Source organism: Taurulus bubalis, assembly GCF_910589615.1.
Source record: "Taurulus bubalis genome assembly, chromosome: 3".
NCBI lineage: Eukaryota > Metazoa > Chordata > Actinopteri > Perciformes > Cottidae > Taurulus > Taurulus bubalis.
The window spans coordinates 12,284,604-12,303,265 of NC_136591.1; the positions used below are offsets into that span (position 1 = coordinate 12,284,604).

Below are 18,662 nucleotides of genomic sequence, written 5' to 3' on the forward strand. Positions count from 1 at the left end.
TAGTGGATTAAAGATCTTTGAGGCCAGAAATCTGATTACAGCGGCAGCACCAACTCGATGAATGCAGTTGTTTTAAATCAGGATAATAACATCCCACACTTTGTTACAGCATCTAGTGGTGAGGCTGCAGATTCCAACCAACTGAACAGCCCTCCGCTCATCCCTCCCTTTCCACGGCTATATCTTAACAAAAGGTGGCCTTCAGGTCATGTAAATATGCAGAATGCCCCCGCCCCCTCTAGAGCTAGTGTTTGGCCCTTTCTGTGCTACACTGGAAACATGGCTGAAGAGGACCCGCTCCATCTGTAGATATAAGGCTCAAGAGGTTTGTGGCATTGATTGATATTTTTGGTGACAGCGAGCTGTAAACATTGACAGGAGCAACATTTTAGTCCAACACTCTTTTTCTAGCTTCGTTCTGCTTTTCTAAAAAGCCTCAGTGGAAACACAGGGTCTTTTTTAGCTGCTAAACGCTCCACCGTGTTCACAAGCTAATCGCCGTTTGTGGTTCCATGCTGGGGAAATAGCATACGGTGAGTTTTATAATCACAAATTATTGTGGCCTGGTGCTGCTTTCGCCAAAGCTAGATGAGGTGGTGAGAGCGAAACAAAAAGTGAAGTAAAGTTGTGGGCCATGAAACGAATCACTTTCTGTTTCTACTCCATCGCAACACTTCACACGTGGTCAGGTTGAGATTAAGCCGAGTCCAGACCATCAGACGAACCGGTAGCAATAACTTAACCACTGGATTATTTATTACACAGGCTTGGCTTTTATTTTCTCTCTCTGCCCCCAATATTCATCCTCGCCGTCTTTCCATCTACTTTCCTCTCCCAAGGCGGAGACGGTCGCTAAGCAACCTGCACAACACAGCAGTGCAGCTCTCCAACTTGGCTTTCTGCCCCCGTGGTTTCAGACAATCAAATACACAAGTGTGCGCGCATTGATACAGAATGTGTGGAAAAGGTGAAAGCTATGAATAGCTTCCATCTCATAAGCGAAAGCCAAATAGTCCCTTTAGCTTTTAAGCGCTGCCTCGACTCGGGTAGAGCATCATGGTGCATTTACCGAGGATGTATTACAGGGCATTCAACTCTGAACCACTTTAAACAAAAAGGACAAAAACCAAGAAGAGTGGGAAGAGATACGCTTTTAATTCACTGCAGTTTGAATAAAAAACATCTACAGGTCACATGATCGAGGCCTACATGGTTCTGAATGCTTCCTTGTAATGCAGACCTGTGTAGTATTGTTTAATGGAGGCTGCACAGTCGCAGCTGCTATCGCTTGGCAACAAATTTGAGTTCAAGGAGTGAAATCTGGATCAGCAGAGCCTTCAGAGTGGATCGATCCCTCTGTGTCAAAGATGCAAGGCTTGAGTTGGATCATGCTGTGCTTCCGGTTATCTACCTGCAAAGAAACAACCTTAAAGCAAAGCACACCCAACTGATGGCAACATTAGCATTGACCAGATCACTGCAGTACAGTATTAATGCAACTACACAAATACAACGTGCTTTGTGCTGCCACATGGCCACTCACACACATATACATGTAGCCCAATCTGGAGAAGAAAAAAACCTAACAATAAAACAATAAACATCCCTCATTTTCCCAGGTGCACCCACTACTGCTTACTACTTACAGACTTTCACAGATTGTTATGGTAATCAAGCTAGCTGCTTAGAGTTTACATTCGGAAAAAGTAAGAATGATCATCACGGCTTTACAAAAATATACATTTGTGGGCATGCACGGGGCGACAGGACAACAGTTTTAAAAAAAGACGGTAAAAAAAGATCCCCTCAGTTTACAAAAAGCAAAGCTCAAGAACAAATGGCACTTCCTGTAACTATAGCAGTTAGGGATCGCTCTCACACACACACACACACACACACACACACACACACACACACACACACACACACACATAAACAAACACTCAACAGATACAACTCAGGTCGGAGGCTCCGTCAGTAGACAGGCACTGGGCTGCTTCACGCCAGTCAAGGCCCTCCAAATTTTTCCAATTCAGGAAGCACATTCAGCGCATTCATCGTATTCAAACAAACATTCTTCCGCTAATTAAATTGAGAGCCATCAGGTCCCAATCCAATTTATTTGACATTGGTCTAAACCTCCCTACGTTGAGCATTGACCAGTCTCGGGCATATCGCTCCAATTCATATTTACTGAACTGGTTTTACAACAGTGAAGACTTTGCACACAGAAACCTACAAATCAGTTCTGCCCTCACCAACTCTTTTAACTTTGATCTCTGCAATTGTGTCGGTAAATGTTGTAAACTTGCAGATGATATGTTAGGGCGCAAGTTACGTGGGCTGTAAATATTTAAGGTAACGAGAAGTTTAAAAATGACCCTGAAAGACGTTCCCACCCGAGGACTTCATGTTGCTGATGACCAAAAAGACACACAAAAAAAGAGCTTTCCATAGAAAGCATTCCCGAAATAAATATCACATGGCAGGTGTCACTCAGTCTGGGCCGGCAGAGCTTCAGGCTGCTCCGGGCTCCCCTCGGCGGCGGGGCCGAGCGGGCCGGCCCACCACAGAGTCAGGGCGTTGTCCTGTCGGGTCTCCTGAGGCGACGCCACGGCGTCCCCTCCCTCGCACTCAGAGGACGAGTCCCCGTCGCTCTCGCCGGGAGACGGGAACTGACGCTGACCGCTGGATGTTGCCAGCAGCGGCATGAAGGGATGAATACTGCGGAGGAGGAAAATGGAGGATAAGGAGAATGCAAAAGAGAATGTGTTTTTGTAGGGATTCAAGAAAAGCGATATTTCTGATATTTGGCGCTGCAGCGCTGCACTTGTTACGCATTTAAAGTACATTTAAATGTTAAACACAAGGAACTAAAGAGAGGCATTTCACAGTCTTAAGAGCTGAATTATTGATGTCCACATTCCATACATATTAATAGAACATTCACAGATACATCATTTCTAATAGACCAGTGGATGTTTCATGAGCGCACACAGAAGCGTTGGTTATTGCTCCCCGTTCTCACAAAGCAGCCATACTGTTAGGTAAAATTAAACCTCAAAAACTGGACACCGTTTCTTCCCTTATCTGAAATATTTCCGACGATTTGTTTTGCATTTCCTCCGCTTTCGTGCGAATGATAATTGGGGGAGGAAACAATAACAGCAACACGGTCACTGAACAGGACTGCTTACTTTCTCTCCCCTATTCACAGTTGTCCGTTTGCATTGAAGTCCAATTAGGTTTTAGCCAACCCGGATTCAAACGTTATATTAACGACCACGAAAGAAAAGCAAAGCTGAACCGAAGAGATGTGTTCCGTCTCTCCTGCTCTACGTTTAGAACATGCAAGCGTGCGTGCGTGTCAGCGTTGTGTTCATTAGATGCAGGGAAGCTGACGTGGAAAGATTATTTCATACTACCACTAATAATTTCAGACATTAATGGCAAAACGAGCCAAATATTATCTTGACATTGACAAAGGAATCGGTGATCACTCTGAGCCTCGTCGAACCCCGAGATGGTCCTCGATCAGCACAACTCCACATGATTCTTTTTTATTAACAGTTAGTTGAGAGCTATTGGGCTTCCTGTGTGGCTGTATTTCATATCCGGTGACCTGGATAAACGAGAAGCTTCCATTTCTACATATTATTTCTGCTGATTATATTTTCTACAATTACAATTCACCTTGAACAACTAATGCCAATGGGCTCATTTAATCATTTTATTCCATGGCAGTCCAAGTACAGTCAACTTCAATGTGATCGTGGCGTTATACTTCAATGGCTAATGGAATGTGTTAGATTTCATACCTGATGCCATTGGTGCAGTCCCAATGGGCCTGGAACCTGAGCTCAGGCTCCAGTAGCTCCTCGTTACCATCAGGTGGCGCTGTCTTGGTGTCCCACACCGACACCACTCTCTCTGTGTCACCACTTAGCAGGTACCTGCCCGACCTTTACAATCAACATAATGCAACGTTTATCAGCCACGTGAAACCACATGCAGGAAAACTAGATGAACGGCAGATTGCTCATATTAATACGGTATGTGGTCTCGAGGGCAGTATCACAGATTAAGAGTTTTAGTTAGTGACGTAAACTTACTGGTCCAGATCAAAGTAGATTCGTTGGTTAGTGGCCACGTTTCTCTTGAGTGAAAACAGAACCTTGTCCGGCTCCCTTATGTCCCAGCACAGGATCTCTGGATCCTACACACACACACACACACACACACACACACACACACACACACACACACACACACACACACACACGCTTAACGAGTGTACATTAAGTCCATGTGTATACATGGAAAAAGTGAGAAAATTTAGTATTTAAACTAACAATGAGAATTCCAAAGCATACAGTATTACCTTAAATGACAAATGAATGAGACTATAGTTTGATTAAAAGAATAAACATTTATAGAGCGTATGCCTGCTAATATTTTGAGCTTCTTTCTTTTAAAAGCAATTATTTCAAACTCAGCGTAAATGAACGTCATGAACATGAATATAACAAATTTCCATGACTTTTCCAAAATCTTTGGGATTTTATTTTTTTCCAAGGACTTTTCCAGGCCTGGAAAAAAACATTTTAAAATTCCATGACTTTTCCAGGTTTTCCATGACCGTATGAACCCCGAATAGAACATTCAGCACAATTTGTGCGATGTCAAATCGAGAGGAGCCTCCAGACTGTCTGGAAGGAAAATAAAAACGGAGCCACGGAGCAGAATTGGGCACTAATACCAAGCAGGTCTCTTCTGTATGCGAGTGTGTGAGTGTGCTTGTGTTCACCTTGCGCCCACCGGTGTACAGGTAGTTGCCGTCAGGGGAGAAGAGCAGATGGGTGAGGCCTCCGTGGTGGCGGGTCGGCAGCAGAGCCAGCAGGGTGCCGTCTTGGCAGGAGTAGAGGCCAGCGCAGCGGGAGTAAGAGCCACAGGCGTAAACAGACTGGCAGGGACTGAAGCCAAAGCAGGAGATGATGCCACTTTGGCCCTGCTTCTTCACTGCAGTGAGGACGACAGAGTGACATTTGGCAGGGCTTTTAAAAAGGCTCACAAGACGACACAGCTCCCAATCACTTTGACTCAAAGTCGACTCCTTAAAAATGGCTTTCAGCACGTTTGTTTCTGCACAAAGCAGCAGAGGACTTGGCAGAGTCCTCGCGGGTTACATAACGTGTTCTTGAGATTTACCATACATTTGTGCAATTATTCATTATCAGGCCAAGCTGAAAAGACAACAATCTATCAGAGCAACATGGTGAGTGGGGAGCAAAGTTTAGGGTTGAGTTTTACTCATAACAAATACAATATTTTTAGCATTTTGGATTTGATATCAGGTTTGTTTGTTGCCATCTGAAAAGTCACAACTCATCCTGCATATCTTGCCACTTTATGCAATTAACAACACAAAGGAATCGTGAAGGACATGAAGTCTCAAACTTTTGAAACCGCAACGGCTGTGCGTTACAGAAGACTGCCAGCGAGCTGAAACTGGCTTGAAGTTTGTGACAGATTAGAAAGTCCTCACAGTAAACATTTAGTTCTCTTTTTTTTCTTTTGTCAGAAGCACACAATAAAAGCTGTCCTTGTTGATTTGTTCAAGGAGACTCGAGCCTGTTAGATGTGACAGCAAGCTGTCAAACTGCAACTTTTTGAATACAAGAAAACAACCGACTTCAACATTACCTTCGTCCCCGCTTACTCATTGTTTGTCTTGTGGGTCTGATTTTCTGAGATCCTAGCTTGCGAACGCAAATCTTTTGATTTGATTTATTCGTCACTCAAAGTAAGCACCCTTAAACAACACGGAGAGTTTTCATAACAACCCCGTCTTTAAATTAATACATAATGCGAGAGGCCCGAACACATCAAATTGGTTTAAATGGCTATTCACTTTTGATGTAAAGCAACTGCAATAAACATATATGGAAGATTAAACCCTGTACCGTGAAGTGTACATGATTTGTTAATGGCTAAATCGTGCAAAACCACCAGTGTGATGCTTTGAGCTGAGACTGTGTGAGAGCGGCTGATGACTGACCGACGGTGGGCCGCTGCTCACAGTGTCTTCCCGGACGATCGGTGTAGAAGATCCGGACCATTTTGTCGAAGCCGCAGTAGAGCTGCGATCCGTCGGGCGAGAAGCAGATGGAGTGGGCGGCCGTCAGCTCATCCAGGTGATTGTAGGGTCGGAAACTGGCTCGCACCTCCCCGTGAAACGCATCCCACACGTGGACTGGGTTGTCCCGGCTACTGCTGGCTAGACTGCAGAAAGCACGGCAAAGGGGGCGGAGTTATCAAGGCGTACTGGAAAAGGACTTCGAGCACAGTGGCACATTTGACTGTGGCAGTACAACTAAGTAACCCGTGGCATCAAATAGTGTTGTACAAGCATCGCAGAGGATACAAACTAGATTCAAATGAAATAAGCTGCCGAGATTCTTTGAAATATACATTATTTATGGCCACAAAACGTCTTGTTTGATTATTTTCCTAACCTCTACTGCACCGCCTCCACCTCAATGCATCAATGCATCAAAACAGATACACAGCATTGCGCTATGCCTCATTATGGGGACAAGACCACAGACCATTCTTATTGATTCAAATCAGGGCCAAAGACTGAGCCATGCCTTTTTAACTCTAATTACTGGGTGCTGAACAAATGCCGAGACATCGCTGCGGCTCAATTAGACAAAGGAAATTAGCCCCTACCACTGCTGCCGTGTTTCGTTATGGCCCCTCAGCGCCGCAGCTTTATTCCAGAGCAGGGAAATGCCCAATTATAATGCTAGACTGCTGCTAGCTTGGAGCAATGCCTAGAACTCAGTGCAACCTAACCGAGCCATAACAGGGGCCCCTTATTCCCTCTCTACAGGAGGGGCATCAACAACACACGGCTTTTGGCAGACAGAAGTTCAAGAGCGCAGGGGGAGAAACAAAATGGGAGATGGGAAAAGAGGGAGGGGGGAAACAAAAAAGGTCCTTGAAGAACAGGTTTGCTGAAAACGCGTTCCTCTGCCCTTAACAATCGACTCGGAGCTTGTCTGCCCACCTAGCGGTGCCCTGCAGGAGCTCCCTTGTGATATGTGGCAGTGATCTGAAGAAGATGGAGAATATCGTCTGTCAGCTCCAGCTGGCATCCTCATCCTCATGACGGACAGGCTTTGGCAGATACACACAGGCCTCTCAAGTGGTTCACTGTCCACTTGAGTCGTTTGTTGGCGATTTTGCCGTTTAAACAACTCATCTTCGGGCATATAGCCCCTGGCCGCCAGCCCCCCCTCCTGTCACACAGTGAAGGCTGCCTGGTGTAGGGGTGGAGCGGTGCCAACGCTGGGCCTTGATCAGCCGCCGGCTCTTTCGGAGGGTGGAGGCAGTAACTGGAGGAGGATGGGAGGGGAGTATGCAGTAAAAAAACGTTAGCAACTTGACCACTTGTCAGCACCGCCCCACCTCACTCGGCACGAACAACACTCAATCTCCACTGTGATGGCAGGGTGGAGATTGAAAAAAATCAAAAACTTCACAGCGACTGCCATCACAGTCAAAACATTGACACCCAGCGGATGTTTGCTCTGTTTAACAGCGCGCGCACAGAAACACCGTGATGTCACAATTACCGCTTTTCAAAAGCCTGCTAGAGCGCGCTCGGCTGCACACACACACGGCAGAAAAAGAAAAGAAAAAAAGAGGCAGAGATGAAAAGAGCCCCAAGTCAGAGAATGATAAGGCCCTTTTGGTGTCGTCTGGACCCGGGAGAGCAGTTAGTGGGCTGAATCACGCTGAAAAGCACCGTGGGCCTCAAACAGCCGAGCGCATTGCGGCTGAGGCAGACAAGACGAAGGACAACTCTTCACTCATAATGAGACATCAGAAAGCCTTTCCAGCCATCTCCGCGCTGGCAGCCGAGGGTGAATACCACGGAGATGAAGGGATGAGTCACTGTCGTACAGCAATGTCCCGCATATTCAGATAGTCTATTAGACGGGCTCGAGCAAACTGAAGAAATAAAAAACACACAAGCGAATCAAGATAAAAAAGCACCAATCACTGACTGACAGCAGCCTTGATACACAACATGGCGCCTTTTTCTGTGTGTCCATCCTTCCCCGTATGACAGGCCGACCTTCAAAGTGAACTTTAAGTGTCTCATCGATCCAGCTGTTACGAGCCGAGCGTCAGGGAACGCTCTGGCTGAGATCTAGTTGAACTCACAAGCACGTATCCGCGTCCAGAGAGTTCATCTTGGGGTACCAGCAGTAGTCGTAGATGGTGTCCCCCTCCGCCATCCTCAGCACCGGACTCTGCCACAGAATGAAAGAAAACCCATCAGGAAGGTAAAGACTGAAAGATACAGTGGCAACGAATCGTAATGGCCGATGGGAGCTAACGGCTGTGATGCTGGCACTGAACATGTGGCTACCTCGGCTTTGCCTTGTCGCAACATTCAAAAGCCAGTGGCAGCGTGTGATAAATGATCAATAAAAGCTCAGTTTTTCTGTTAACAAGTGGTGCGAGATCTCTTTAATGGGGGAAATGGATTATATTTCAATTATTTTTGTTCAGTGATCCCAATCTACCAGCCTGTAATACAATGAAGAGACTGGCTTGCCACTTCATATTTCTCAAAACCTAAAAGGACAGAAGGTCTTTCCTATGCTATTGTTTTTCTATTGACATGTTTTTTCTTGTCACAATAACAGACATTAGTCAAAACCAAGACATGGGAAGTTTGATACTCAATTTGATATCACGGTAAATAAAATGTGGGTTGAAATGTATATTAATATGCAAGTGTATTTAAATGTTAAGTTAAATATGTCATTGTTGTCCCTCTCATATCTATTTCATATTGCTATTAACTAAATGTCAACCCCACAAACGATACGTGAATTGTCAATGATGTACTGTGGTCAGTGAAACTAAATAAGTATAGTGTGTTCTTTCCTTTAAGGTTTCTTTGCTTTAACACAACCAGACGGTGCTCACCATCTCAGGGAGAGAGTCCCAGTTGTAGCTGTAGATCTCTGGAGGGAGGTTGTACACACGGAGCACATTGTCTGCACTGTTGGTCAGGATACAGGACCCATCAGGAGCCCTAGTTTAGAAAAGGTGGTGTGTTAATAGCAGTGAACTGAGAACAACATGTACACAGTTTGTTTTGTGTTACTGTATGCATCCATGAAGGGGCTTTTTATTTCATTTTTAGTGAAAGTCATCCAGGACCAATATCTGCTCCTGGGCACATAAGAGATGCACCATGTCATTTTCTTGGCCAATTCCGATTTCTGTAATATTAAAAGTCTGACCTGCGGATTCTGATTGTCTTTCTAAGAACTATAACCTTTCACCACTGTCCCAAAATTATTATTTTAACCTTTCAGTGTAAACCGTAAATAATTCTAAATGTTATCCTTTTAATTTGGTCTTAGCATCTATAGTGGTTATTTGCATAGAAAACACACAACACATATAAATACATGTTTGTATTTTCATTTAAATATGTGCTTTGAATGCGTTATAAGTTTTAGCCGTGTTTAGTTGTTTGTTTGTAGTCTTTTTCACTCAAACTTCAACATCACAGACGTGTGTATGTGTGTTTTTACCGTCTGTGCTGCTGTGTGCCAATGTAAAACAATCACGTGTGTAAATTTGGCTGAAATATAGTCTGGTCGTGGTCGAATTGTTGAAAACCAGCGGATCGGCTGCTGATCAATCAGTGCAGCTCTTCACAAACTGTACCAATGCAATGATCATATTTTTTTTTAACGGTAATCATACAAATAACAAATTCCATAATTATGACGTACACCTTAAAAACGTAGTCCTCATGGGAGGTGTCGTGTTGATTTTAGAAGACGTTACCATTTGCAGCCTTTGAGGTAATTCTCTGGGACGTTGGAGTACTCTGTCCAGGAACCAGTCAGCATCTGGGGGTTCTGGGTAAAATCAAGGCCAATGCTGGAAGCAAGACAGAGAGAAGGGAAAGTCTTCAGTTAATGAGTTTAACAGACAGGAATGGGAATGTCCCACAACAAACTGAAAGACTACATTTTCCATCTCCCGAAGACCAAGGGCATCGAGTTACCAGAATGAATGAAACCACAGCTTTGATGCGTAGTTCTGCCAAGAATGGTTTTAGTTCTGTTAAATATCAGCCGATGAATTTACTAGCCCAGGACCAAACTGTTGCTATACATGAACCACAGCATCGAGCTGCACAAAGAAAACCAAGCAGACAGTGTCACCACACAGTGGATGGGGTAGTTAATTACATCTCGCACATACGGAGAGATAGATATATATATATATACGGTTAATGCTGCGGTGCATTTGGCTGCCACACTTCTGACGTCGGTGCCATCATAAAATGCACAGAGGAAGCAGAGCAGCATCTGACTGTGCAATTACCATAATATTCAGATGTAAACAACAAGTCCCTTGCTCACCTACCCGCCACTTCCTGTTGGGCTTTGGCTGAGGAAACTGAAAACAGGGTCTAGTTGCTTATAGATTAACAGTATTCTTTTTACATGTGTTACTTATATGAAAGGCCCAAGTTACTTTGTCATTGGTGGAAAGTCTGCCAAGTAAACCGTTTGTTGACACTTAATGATGTCAGACATTTACTAAAATCCATGCATCCGCTTATGCGGGGTCGGGTCGCGGTGGCAGCCGGCCTAGCAGGCTGACCCAGGCTTCCCTCTCACCCACAACATTTACCAACTCATTCTGGGGGATCCCGAGGCGTTCCCCGGCCAGCTGGGAGATATATAGTCCCTCCAGCGTGTCCTGGGTCTTCCCCGTGGCCCTAAGCACCTCAGCTGACTTCTTTCGACACGAAGGAGTAGCAGCTCAACTCCAAGCTCCCTCCTGATGTCCGAGCTCCTTAACCTATCTCTAAGGCTGAGCCCGGCCACCCTACGGAGGACATCATACTCATTGCGGCCGCTTGTATCCGAGACCTCGTTCTTTCGGTCACCACCCAGAGTTCGTGACCGTAGGTGAGGGTTGGAACGTAGACCGACTAGTAAATGGAGAGCTATTTACTAAAATACCATATCTAATACCGATATTGTGTTATGAGTTTACTATATATATATATATATATATATATATATATATAATGATAATGAAGATGTGTTGAACATGTTTCTGAAATAGGAGACGGTACAGAAATATAGATAGATTTATTTTTACATCCCCGAAACATTCAACACATCTTCATAATCATTACGCAACACCTCTAACCCCACCAAAAATTCCTCCTTTAAATAGCTCACTTGTTGCTGTATCTTTACCCGTAGTTCAGTGGAAACTAAAGAGGTTAAAAATAAACCGGACTCCTTCCCCCACTTACCGCTGTCCGTCACTGGGGCTGTCTGCAGATCCGTTACCGTGGTGCTCCTCCTCTGACGTTGTCTCTCCTCCTTCTAAAAGGGAATCATGCTCTCCATCTCCCTTCGGATGGCATTCTTCCTCACCTCCCACACTTACGGGCCCCTCTTCCCCCGCGTACTCACACTGCAGTGGTTCTCCTGTCCCTGGCAAGGGAGATACATTTGTGATGGTTAGGTCACTAATCTCTGAACTTGATTGAAAGCATTTGTATCTCTTCTTGCATTTCATCAGATACGTGCAGCTGTTTATACTTTACTTTGTGCTGGATCTTCCTGCAGCGAGCCCGTCTCTGCAGGTGCTTCTCCATGCATAGTGACAGGCTTCACATCCTGCTCCAGTCCCTGTTCCTCCTCGCTCATCCTGGGCCGCTTGGCAGACAAAGGCACCCCGTCCTCTGAGGTCACCTCCAAGCGGTCACCTACGGAGGGAGCAGTCACCTGATGAGGGGGCTCGCTGTCCGCTTCTGCGTCTGGCCCTGCGCCCGCCACGCCACCACCTTCACCACTTTCAGCCGAGTCGGACATCTCTATCTCAGGTTTCCTCGATCTCTTCTTTCAAGTCCTCTGCCTGACGTCTCTAAAAAGGCCTCAAGTCCAGCGGTGGGCTTTTCAGACGTGGGTGAGGTAGGTGCTGCTGGGATAGTGCTTCTTCCTGCAGTGTGGGTGTTTGAGTCTGCTGGGGGTCGAGGACATCACAGCACCGACTGGCCTGGACGATAGAGGGGGAGACGAAGGTAAAACAATAACACAAAGATGGAAAGCGTATATCAAAACAATGCGAAATCATGAGAGTTAGCAAAAGTCTGACCACAACAGGACGTGACGTTGCTTGTTGGGAGGAACACATAACGCACTCCCAAACTGCTCGTGCACACATTATTGACACCTGTGGCTAGTCGTGACGTGCTGACTGCTGGAGACGAGCATTAAGGATATTTTTTGCTAAGTTTACGCTCGCGAGGAATTGACTCACAAATCCGCACACGCCTCACTCCAAACACGCCATGCTCCAGTCACGTAACTTGAATGAAGTTGGTAAATAAGCCAAGATGTTGCGAACAGTCGGTCCATAACAGAAACACGACAACCGCCTGACGTTAGCGCGCGGTAGCATTAGCCTATGCTAGCAGTCCGAAGCTACCGTACCTGCGTTGTGGCCTGCTCGCAATGTGGCTACGCACACACGTTTCTCCTCGATGACGGAAAAAGGTTTCACTGTGAGCCGGAGGCCACGAATGATTCGCAGAAATATTCGGCGTCCTTCTTCGGGACTTCAGTGTTTCTAGTCATCAGTTCATTACGAGAAGTTGGGAAGACTGTGGGCGGCCATGTGTTTTCATAGTATCGCGAGAGTTGCGCCGATGACGCTGCCACGCTCGTGTGGGTTTCACACGGTGCGTCTGCGCTCATCAGCGCTTATGTGATGTCTTGTATGTTTACTCCTTTTGCAGACACGCACACACACACGCAGTCGAAAAACCACAAAGAAATACTAAGTCCGTCACTGCTAAATGCTATTTATTTAGTATTTATTTTGTTCTTCAAACAAAACAAAAAAGCCAAACTATTTACACATTTCAGTTGTTCTTTTCCTAAACAGTTTCATTACAAGTATGCTGTTATTTTAACAACATTCAAAGACTTATTAGGCAAAGGAGCTGAGCTGACAGGGATACAAATTGCATTATGTCATTTTGGGCAATGACATAATGTTGGAACTACATTTACCAGAACTAAAATAAACCAGATGACCTCGTGCCGTTGAGGGGACTCTTTTCTAAGACTGCAACCAAACATCCAGGGCAACATATTGACAACATAATATTGCCGTTTACCTGATTATAAAAGTATGTGTAGTGCAGTTAAATTAACTGCAAACAACCTTGTTTTACTTCTCTAAGACTGACTGACCGACCAACAACTAACACCACGCAACATCAGCGTATTAAAAATGTCAAACATAGGTATTCTTTAAAGATATTCACCAATAAGAGACTTGATAGTATATTCATGGTTTTAGCAACTGATCACAACATTAAACGTAGTAACTTCTTTTTTTTAGCACAATTCGACAGTTATGACATACTGGAGCCAACTGCTGCTACTTCAGGTGACATAGTCCGCTGTGGCCGGTACCGATCCACCAAGACCCCAAACAAATGTACAAGTGTACTACAAGTCTAAGCTGAGGATATTCATTGAATATCAGCCGTCATTTGGATTAAAAACTGCATATTGTTCAGATATCAACGATACAAAAATAAACTGGTTGACTAAAAGCATTAATCTCTCAAATCCAATTACATATACGTGGAACAAGACACTTTCCCAAGCGTTCAGGACGCAGACTTTCCTTTAAGATGACACCCAACTGACTGCTCAACTCCCTGTATATTCAGCGCTACCACAAACAGTCAGCAGCACTACCCGGCTCACCGGCAAGGCTGCAGCAAGCATGACCCCACCTCATAAGGTTTAGTGTCAAAAACCCACAAATATTACCCATCATGCTTCCTACAAGCCTGATCGGACAACTCAAAACTGTAAAAAAAAAAAAAAAAAGTACCTAGTTGCTTCCAAGACATTCAAGTCACCCCGGAGTGTAATAAAAAAAAAAAAAAGCCCCAACTTGTATCCTGTCGCTCTGGTTTAGTTTCGCCTAGAGCGGTACATCCAACAGCGGCAAGACCCGACCCTGTCAGCTCAGCTCCGGACAGCGGAGACTCCAGCCCTTTATTAAGCCTGCAGCTTCAGCAACAATCTAAACAGGAAATCTGAACAAAACCACTCTTTTTTTTTTGAGAAACCAAAAGGGCAACAAAAGCTTACTGGCAAAATCAGATCAATCGAAGACCGCTTGCTGCTCCATCCCGCCGTGTTACACATAACAAAACGAGCACAGAGCACACCGGTCCTGTTTGCCAGCAGTAAACAGACTTGTAGAAAGCTCCCATCTTTCTTTCACTTTAGAGGACTTTTTAAGGAGGTGGTTTCCAACTTAAAATTAATCATTTGGAGGACACTTTCAGTTCGCCGTTCAGGACTGAACTATACAATTTAAGGCATGTTTAACAGAGAAATAAAGCAAAACCACTATGGGAGGAGAAATCAAAACACAAACATTTACATTATTTACAAAGCTCAGTGTTTATATTGACGCGCAATGAGATGGATGTGTGTGTGTGTGATTTGATATTGGTGTAGCCCTGTTATGTATGTGTATGTGGTTCCAGAGAGCCACTGTAGCTGAGTGTACGTTGCTTTTGCAGTGTGTGTGTTTGTGTGTGTGCATGTAGTGTGTCTACACCTCCTTTTGAACTCTGGAATCTATGTGGCACGTCGCTACGCGTTTGTGTTTTGTCATGTTTCAAAGTCTGTTTGTACAATTCTTTCAGTTCCTCCAGCCTCACGGCCGCCGGAGATTTCTGGTGACTTCGATGTAATCCAGCCACGTCCACCGAAACCCAATCCCCTCCCCCGCCCCACTCTCAAGTCTCGGACGTCTGGGAGAGTCTTCTGTCCCGCCGGTTAGAAGTCATCCACACAGCCACCGGAGAATTTCAGGCCGAGGTGTGGCGGAGGGAGGTGGTGGATGATGCTCTTTAAACTCCTACTCGCCACTGAAATCTCAAATCCAACACAGATGGGATCCATGGTTGGTAAACCTGTTAACGTCATCTGGTAACTGTCCAACTGATAATGCCGATGGCCTGCCCGGTCCGAGGTCAAGACAGAAAAGTTTCTTAGGGGTTAAGTTCAAATGATAGGTTAAGGGTCAACTGGTTCATCGGTTGGCTGTAGATTAGATCCTCCTCACGGAGGGCAGCAAATAAAGCACAGCCAGACTCCTGCAGGAAGACAGAAACAAAGACTAACTACACCGTCCCAACACAGTGCTACCGAGATCAACCAGGGGCAAACAGATCCAACCAAGTGCCAAGAAAAACCAAAGAATGATACCTTACCATTGCCAAAGCTTTTTCCTCTTGCAGTCACTCAAGGCAGTCATCAGGTTGGGGGAGGAAGTGGAAGCCTCCTTGCCAAAAGCTCTTCAACCCCATGCCTGCCTCCTCACTGTGCATCTTGATCAAAACACTCTTGGCGGGGCTCTTTGTCGCGACCGCAGCCTCCATTTTGATAAGTAACTATCAGTCAGTCTTGGAGCCACTGTTGCATGCCCAACGCCTCAGTCCTCTTTTTTTCCTGTTTTTTTATTTTATTTTTACATCTCCCTTCCGTCCCTGATTATTTCAGGGTTACTGGCAAACTAGGGGAAACTCACAGCGAGTCTCTCAAACTATATTCAAAAAGATTGGTTTTCTTGAAGAACATTCGCTCCATATAATCAACGTCTCATGAATTTTTCCTTCATCCATTTGCACATTTTCTTTCTGCTCTGAAAGATAATACAAAAATATGGTTATATACAGACAGGAGGTGGGAGGAGACGCGCTCCCCAAGTCTCTTATTTCAGTTTGGGAATATCGTTATCGGTGACTTTGTCAAAGTCGTAGCAATCCTCCCGTTGTAATTTGTGCTCCCATCCCCAAAATGGTACCTCACAGCTTGAATGAACAAAAGTGCATAGGTGAGTTGGTGAGTGGGCAGGGTGTGAGCGCTCATGAGGGGCGGGGCCAAGACGAGTGCACTAACCAGGTGGCCTCGCATCACCCCTGCAGTTCCCTCGAGGGTTAATGCGGCCCTGCACTCTGTTCTCCACAAAAAAACAAAAAAAAACAGAGCCTATCCTTAATTTTCCCGCCTCCGCTCCATGGTTGATCATTAAGTCTCAGGATCCACAACCACACACAAAAGGTCCAGTTAGAGGATCTTGTCCATGTTCTTGTGATACCTGCCACTCTTCCTCAGAAAAAAAATAAAAAAATAAAACACCACTCAATGTCCATATGGCAGAAGCGCACTTGCAAACCCCACCCGTCTTACGTGGGAAAGAAAATGAAAATAAAAACTGCACCCACAGATATCCATGTGGTTTGTAAACAACCAAAGCTCCAGTATGGAATAGAAAGAGTCCTTTCTTTTAATTCGTAGTCACCATTTGTACGACCAGGATTGTAGAGGCAGTGTGTTCAACTGTATCCATCAAGAGTTTTTTTTTTTCTTCTTCTCCACTGTCTGTGTCTTTTTTTTTTTTTTTTTTTTTTAAAGTTCTCGCTAAATTCTTTGAAGCTTTTTTGTATTTTGTTTTCATTTTTGAAATCTTCAGAGGGAAAAAAAATAAATCTTGTATCAGCACGGGTTTCTTGTCATTTTTTTTGGAATACATTCAATATTTTCTTAAGAAGTAATACACACACTTCACATGGCGATAATGAAACAAAAATGGAAAAAAAAAAAATTAAGGAAAAGAAATTTAAACACAACAAAAAAATAGCAGCCCCAAGTGCTCATTATCTTAGTCCAAATACTTTTTAAACTTTGTATATAATGTATATATTCATATATATTTTTCATTAAAAAAGAAAACTCGTCATTATCAAATTGCAACAACGAATAAGTAACACAATATGCTAACATTTCATGCACCGCTCTGTGCACTTGCACATTAAGATGCTATTTTGTATTTTTTTTCAGTCAGCAACTCGACACCTTTCATTCACAAGTTCGAGAGCTGACAAAAGGCAACGTGATCACACCCCAGGACAACAGACTGGACTAACCTTCCGATGGATCACCCCTAGACTGAACTAGAAATATTTACGATATATAAACTCACATACTTTACATACACTGTGCTGAGCACTGACGCACGTCACACTCGCTCTCGAAAAAAGAGTTAATGTCTCAATGGCCACGCACCCTATCCAAGTTCTTAGGCACAAATGTGCATTCATACGCATACAAAAACAGCACATCCAAAAATGAGTACCTGTAGTCTTAAACTCATTTCTATGAACAGAAAATGAACATGCGCACCCACACACACACACACACACAAATACACATACACACACAAAGTCACACACACAGTAATGTCCCTCATGATTTGCCCTGCCTGCTAGGCCTCACAGGTCTAGAGACAGCTCCCCATGGGGAGAGGCTTAGGGAAATAAACCAGTGGTGGTCATCGTGTGATGAGCGCAAAGCTAACATTTACAAATGTATGCATTTCTATTTCGTCTATCTGGGGATGAAGAGCTGGTGAGAGAAAGGATGTGTTGTGCAATTGCCCCCTCTCTCTCTCGGTCTCATTCATTCATTCAAAACATCTCTCGTCACTCAAGACATACAGATCAAGTCCCTGTTTGGAGAAGGGACACACGGAGAGAGACACACACACACACACACACACACACACACACACACATACACACACACTCTCTCTCTCTTAACATGAGAATACAAAATTACCATCTGAACAAAAAAAAAGACAAAAATGGCCTCTTATGTTTCATACATCTTGGTACGCAACAAAAGAATGAAAAATAAAATACTTGTGCAGACTGGTATATTACTGACACAAACCAACCATCTGTCACTCAGTCGTACATACACATTCACAAAAATATTCACTTCTAGAACTAACCCCATTTGTTTGATTTTTTTGTTGTTTTTGTTATTCTTTTTTTTAGGCAAGTGCAAATCTTCAAGTTTTTTTATAATCCGTTTTTTCAATAGCTTTACTTTTTATATAAACGTAAAAAAAAATGCTAAACAAGAGAAATATCAACAGTGTTTGTCTTTCGAGAAAGGATTTGCTCTCTGATAAGGTTTCAACTAAAGGTCCCCCTGACTTTGAAAACCTAACAGCCCGACCATTCGCCCCGCCGACTGCTTCACCGCCCCCTTCCAGTTCTGACGCACGCAGATAGTGTGTATGTACACGTACTGTTTATGCGCACTGATTCCCAACACGCTCGCATTCACACACATGAACAAAAAAATAATATTCAAATCCCATCTCAATAAAGTGCATTAGTTCAATATAAGGTGCTTAATCTTTTGAGTGCCAGAGGATACCCATCTTCCTTTTTAACATCCCCCCCCCTCCCCGGTCCCCCCCCCTCTCCTCTGCTCAAGTGATCAACTGGTGCAGCAGGGAGCTCTTTTATTCGTCTTGCTAGAGAGAAGGAAAGAGTGGAAGGCGCAGATCCAGGCGCCTCCACCCTGCACCTCCCCTCAAGCTCCCTTCCTATCCCCACATCCCACCCCACCCTCACCCCCAGTTCCCCCAGCAGTGCACATTCGTCATCAGGTTTGTCTGATTAAAAGACAGAAGGC

At 44.5% G+C, this 18,662-nt stretch overlaps 1 protein-coding gene across 1 annotated transcript; it reads right to left on the reverse strand.

Annotated features, from left to right (window-relative positions):
* Positions 1–1,136: 1,136 nt before the first annotated feature.
* On the reverse strand, positions 1,137–11,759 carry wrap53 (WD repeat containing, antisense to TP53). Its single transcript, XM_079215952.1, has 10 exons — positions 11,678–11,759; positions 11,381–11,564; positions 9,886–9,981; positions 9,010–9,118; positions 8,236–8,324; positions 6,059–6,282; positions 4,808–5,019; positions 4,113–4,216; positions 3,819–3,962; positions 1,137–2,724 (listed from the first exon to the last, which is right to left on the reverse strand). The coding sequence occupies exons 1-10, from the start codon at positions 11,730–11,732 to the stop codon at positions 2,493–2,495; spliced, it is 1,449 nt and encodes a 482-aa protein (XP_079072078.1). The 5' UTR covers positions 11,733–11,759; the 3' UTR covers positions 1,137–2,492.
* Positions 11,760–18,662: the final 6,903 nt, after the last annotated feature.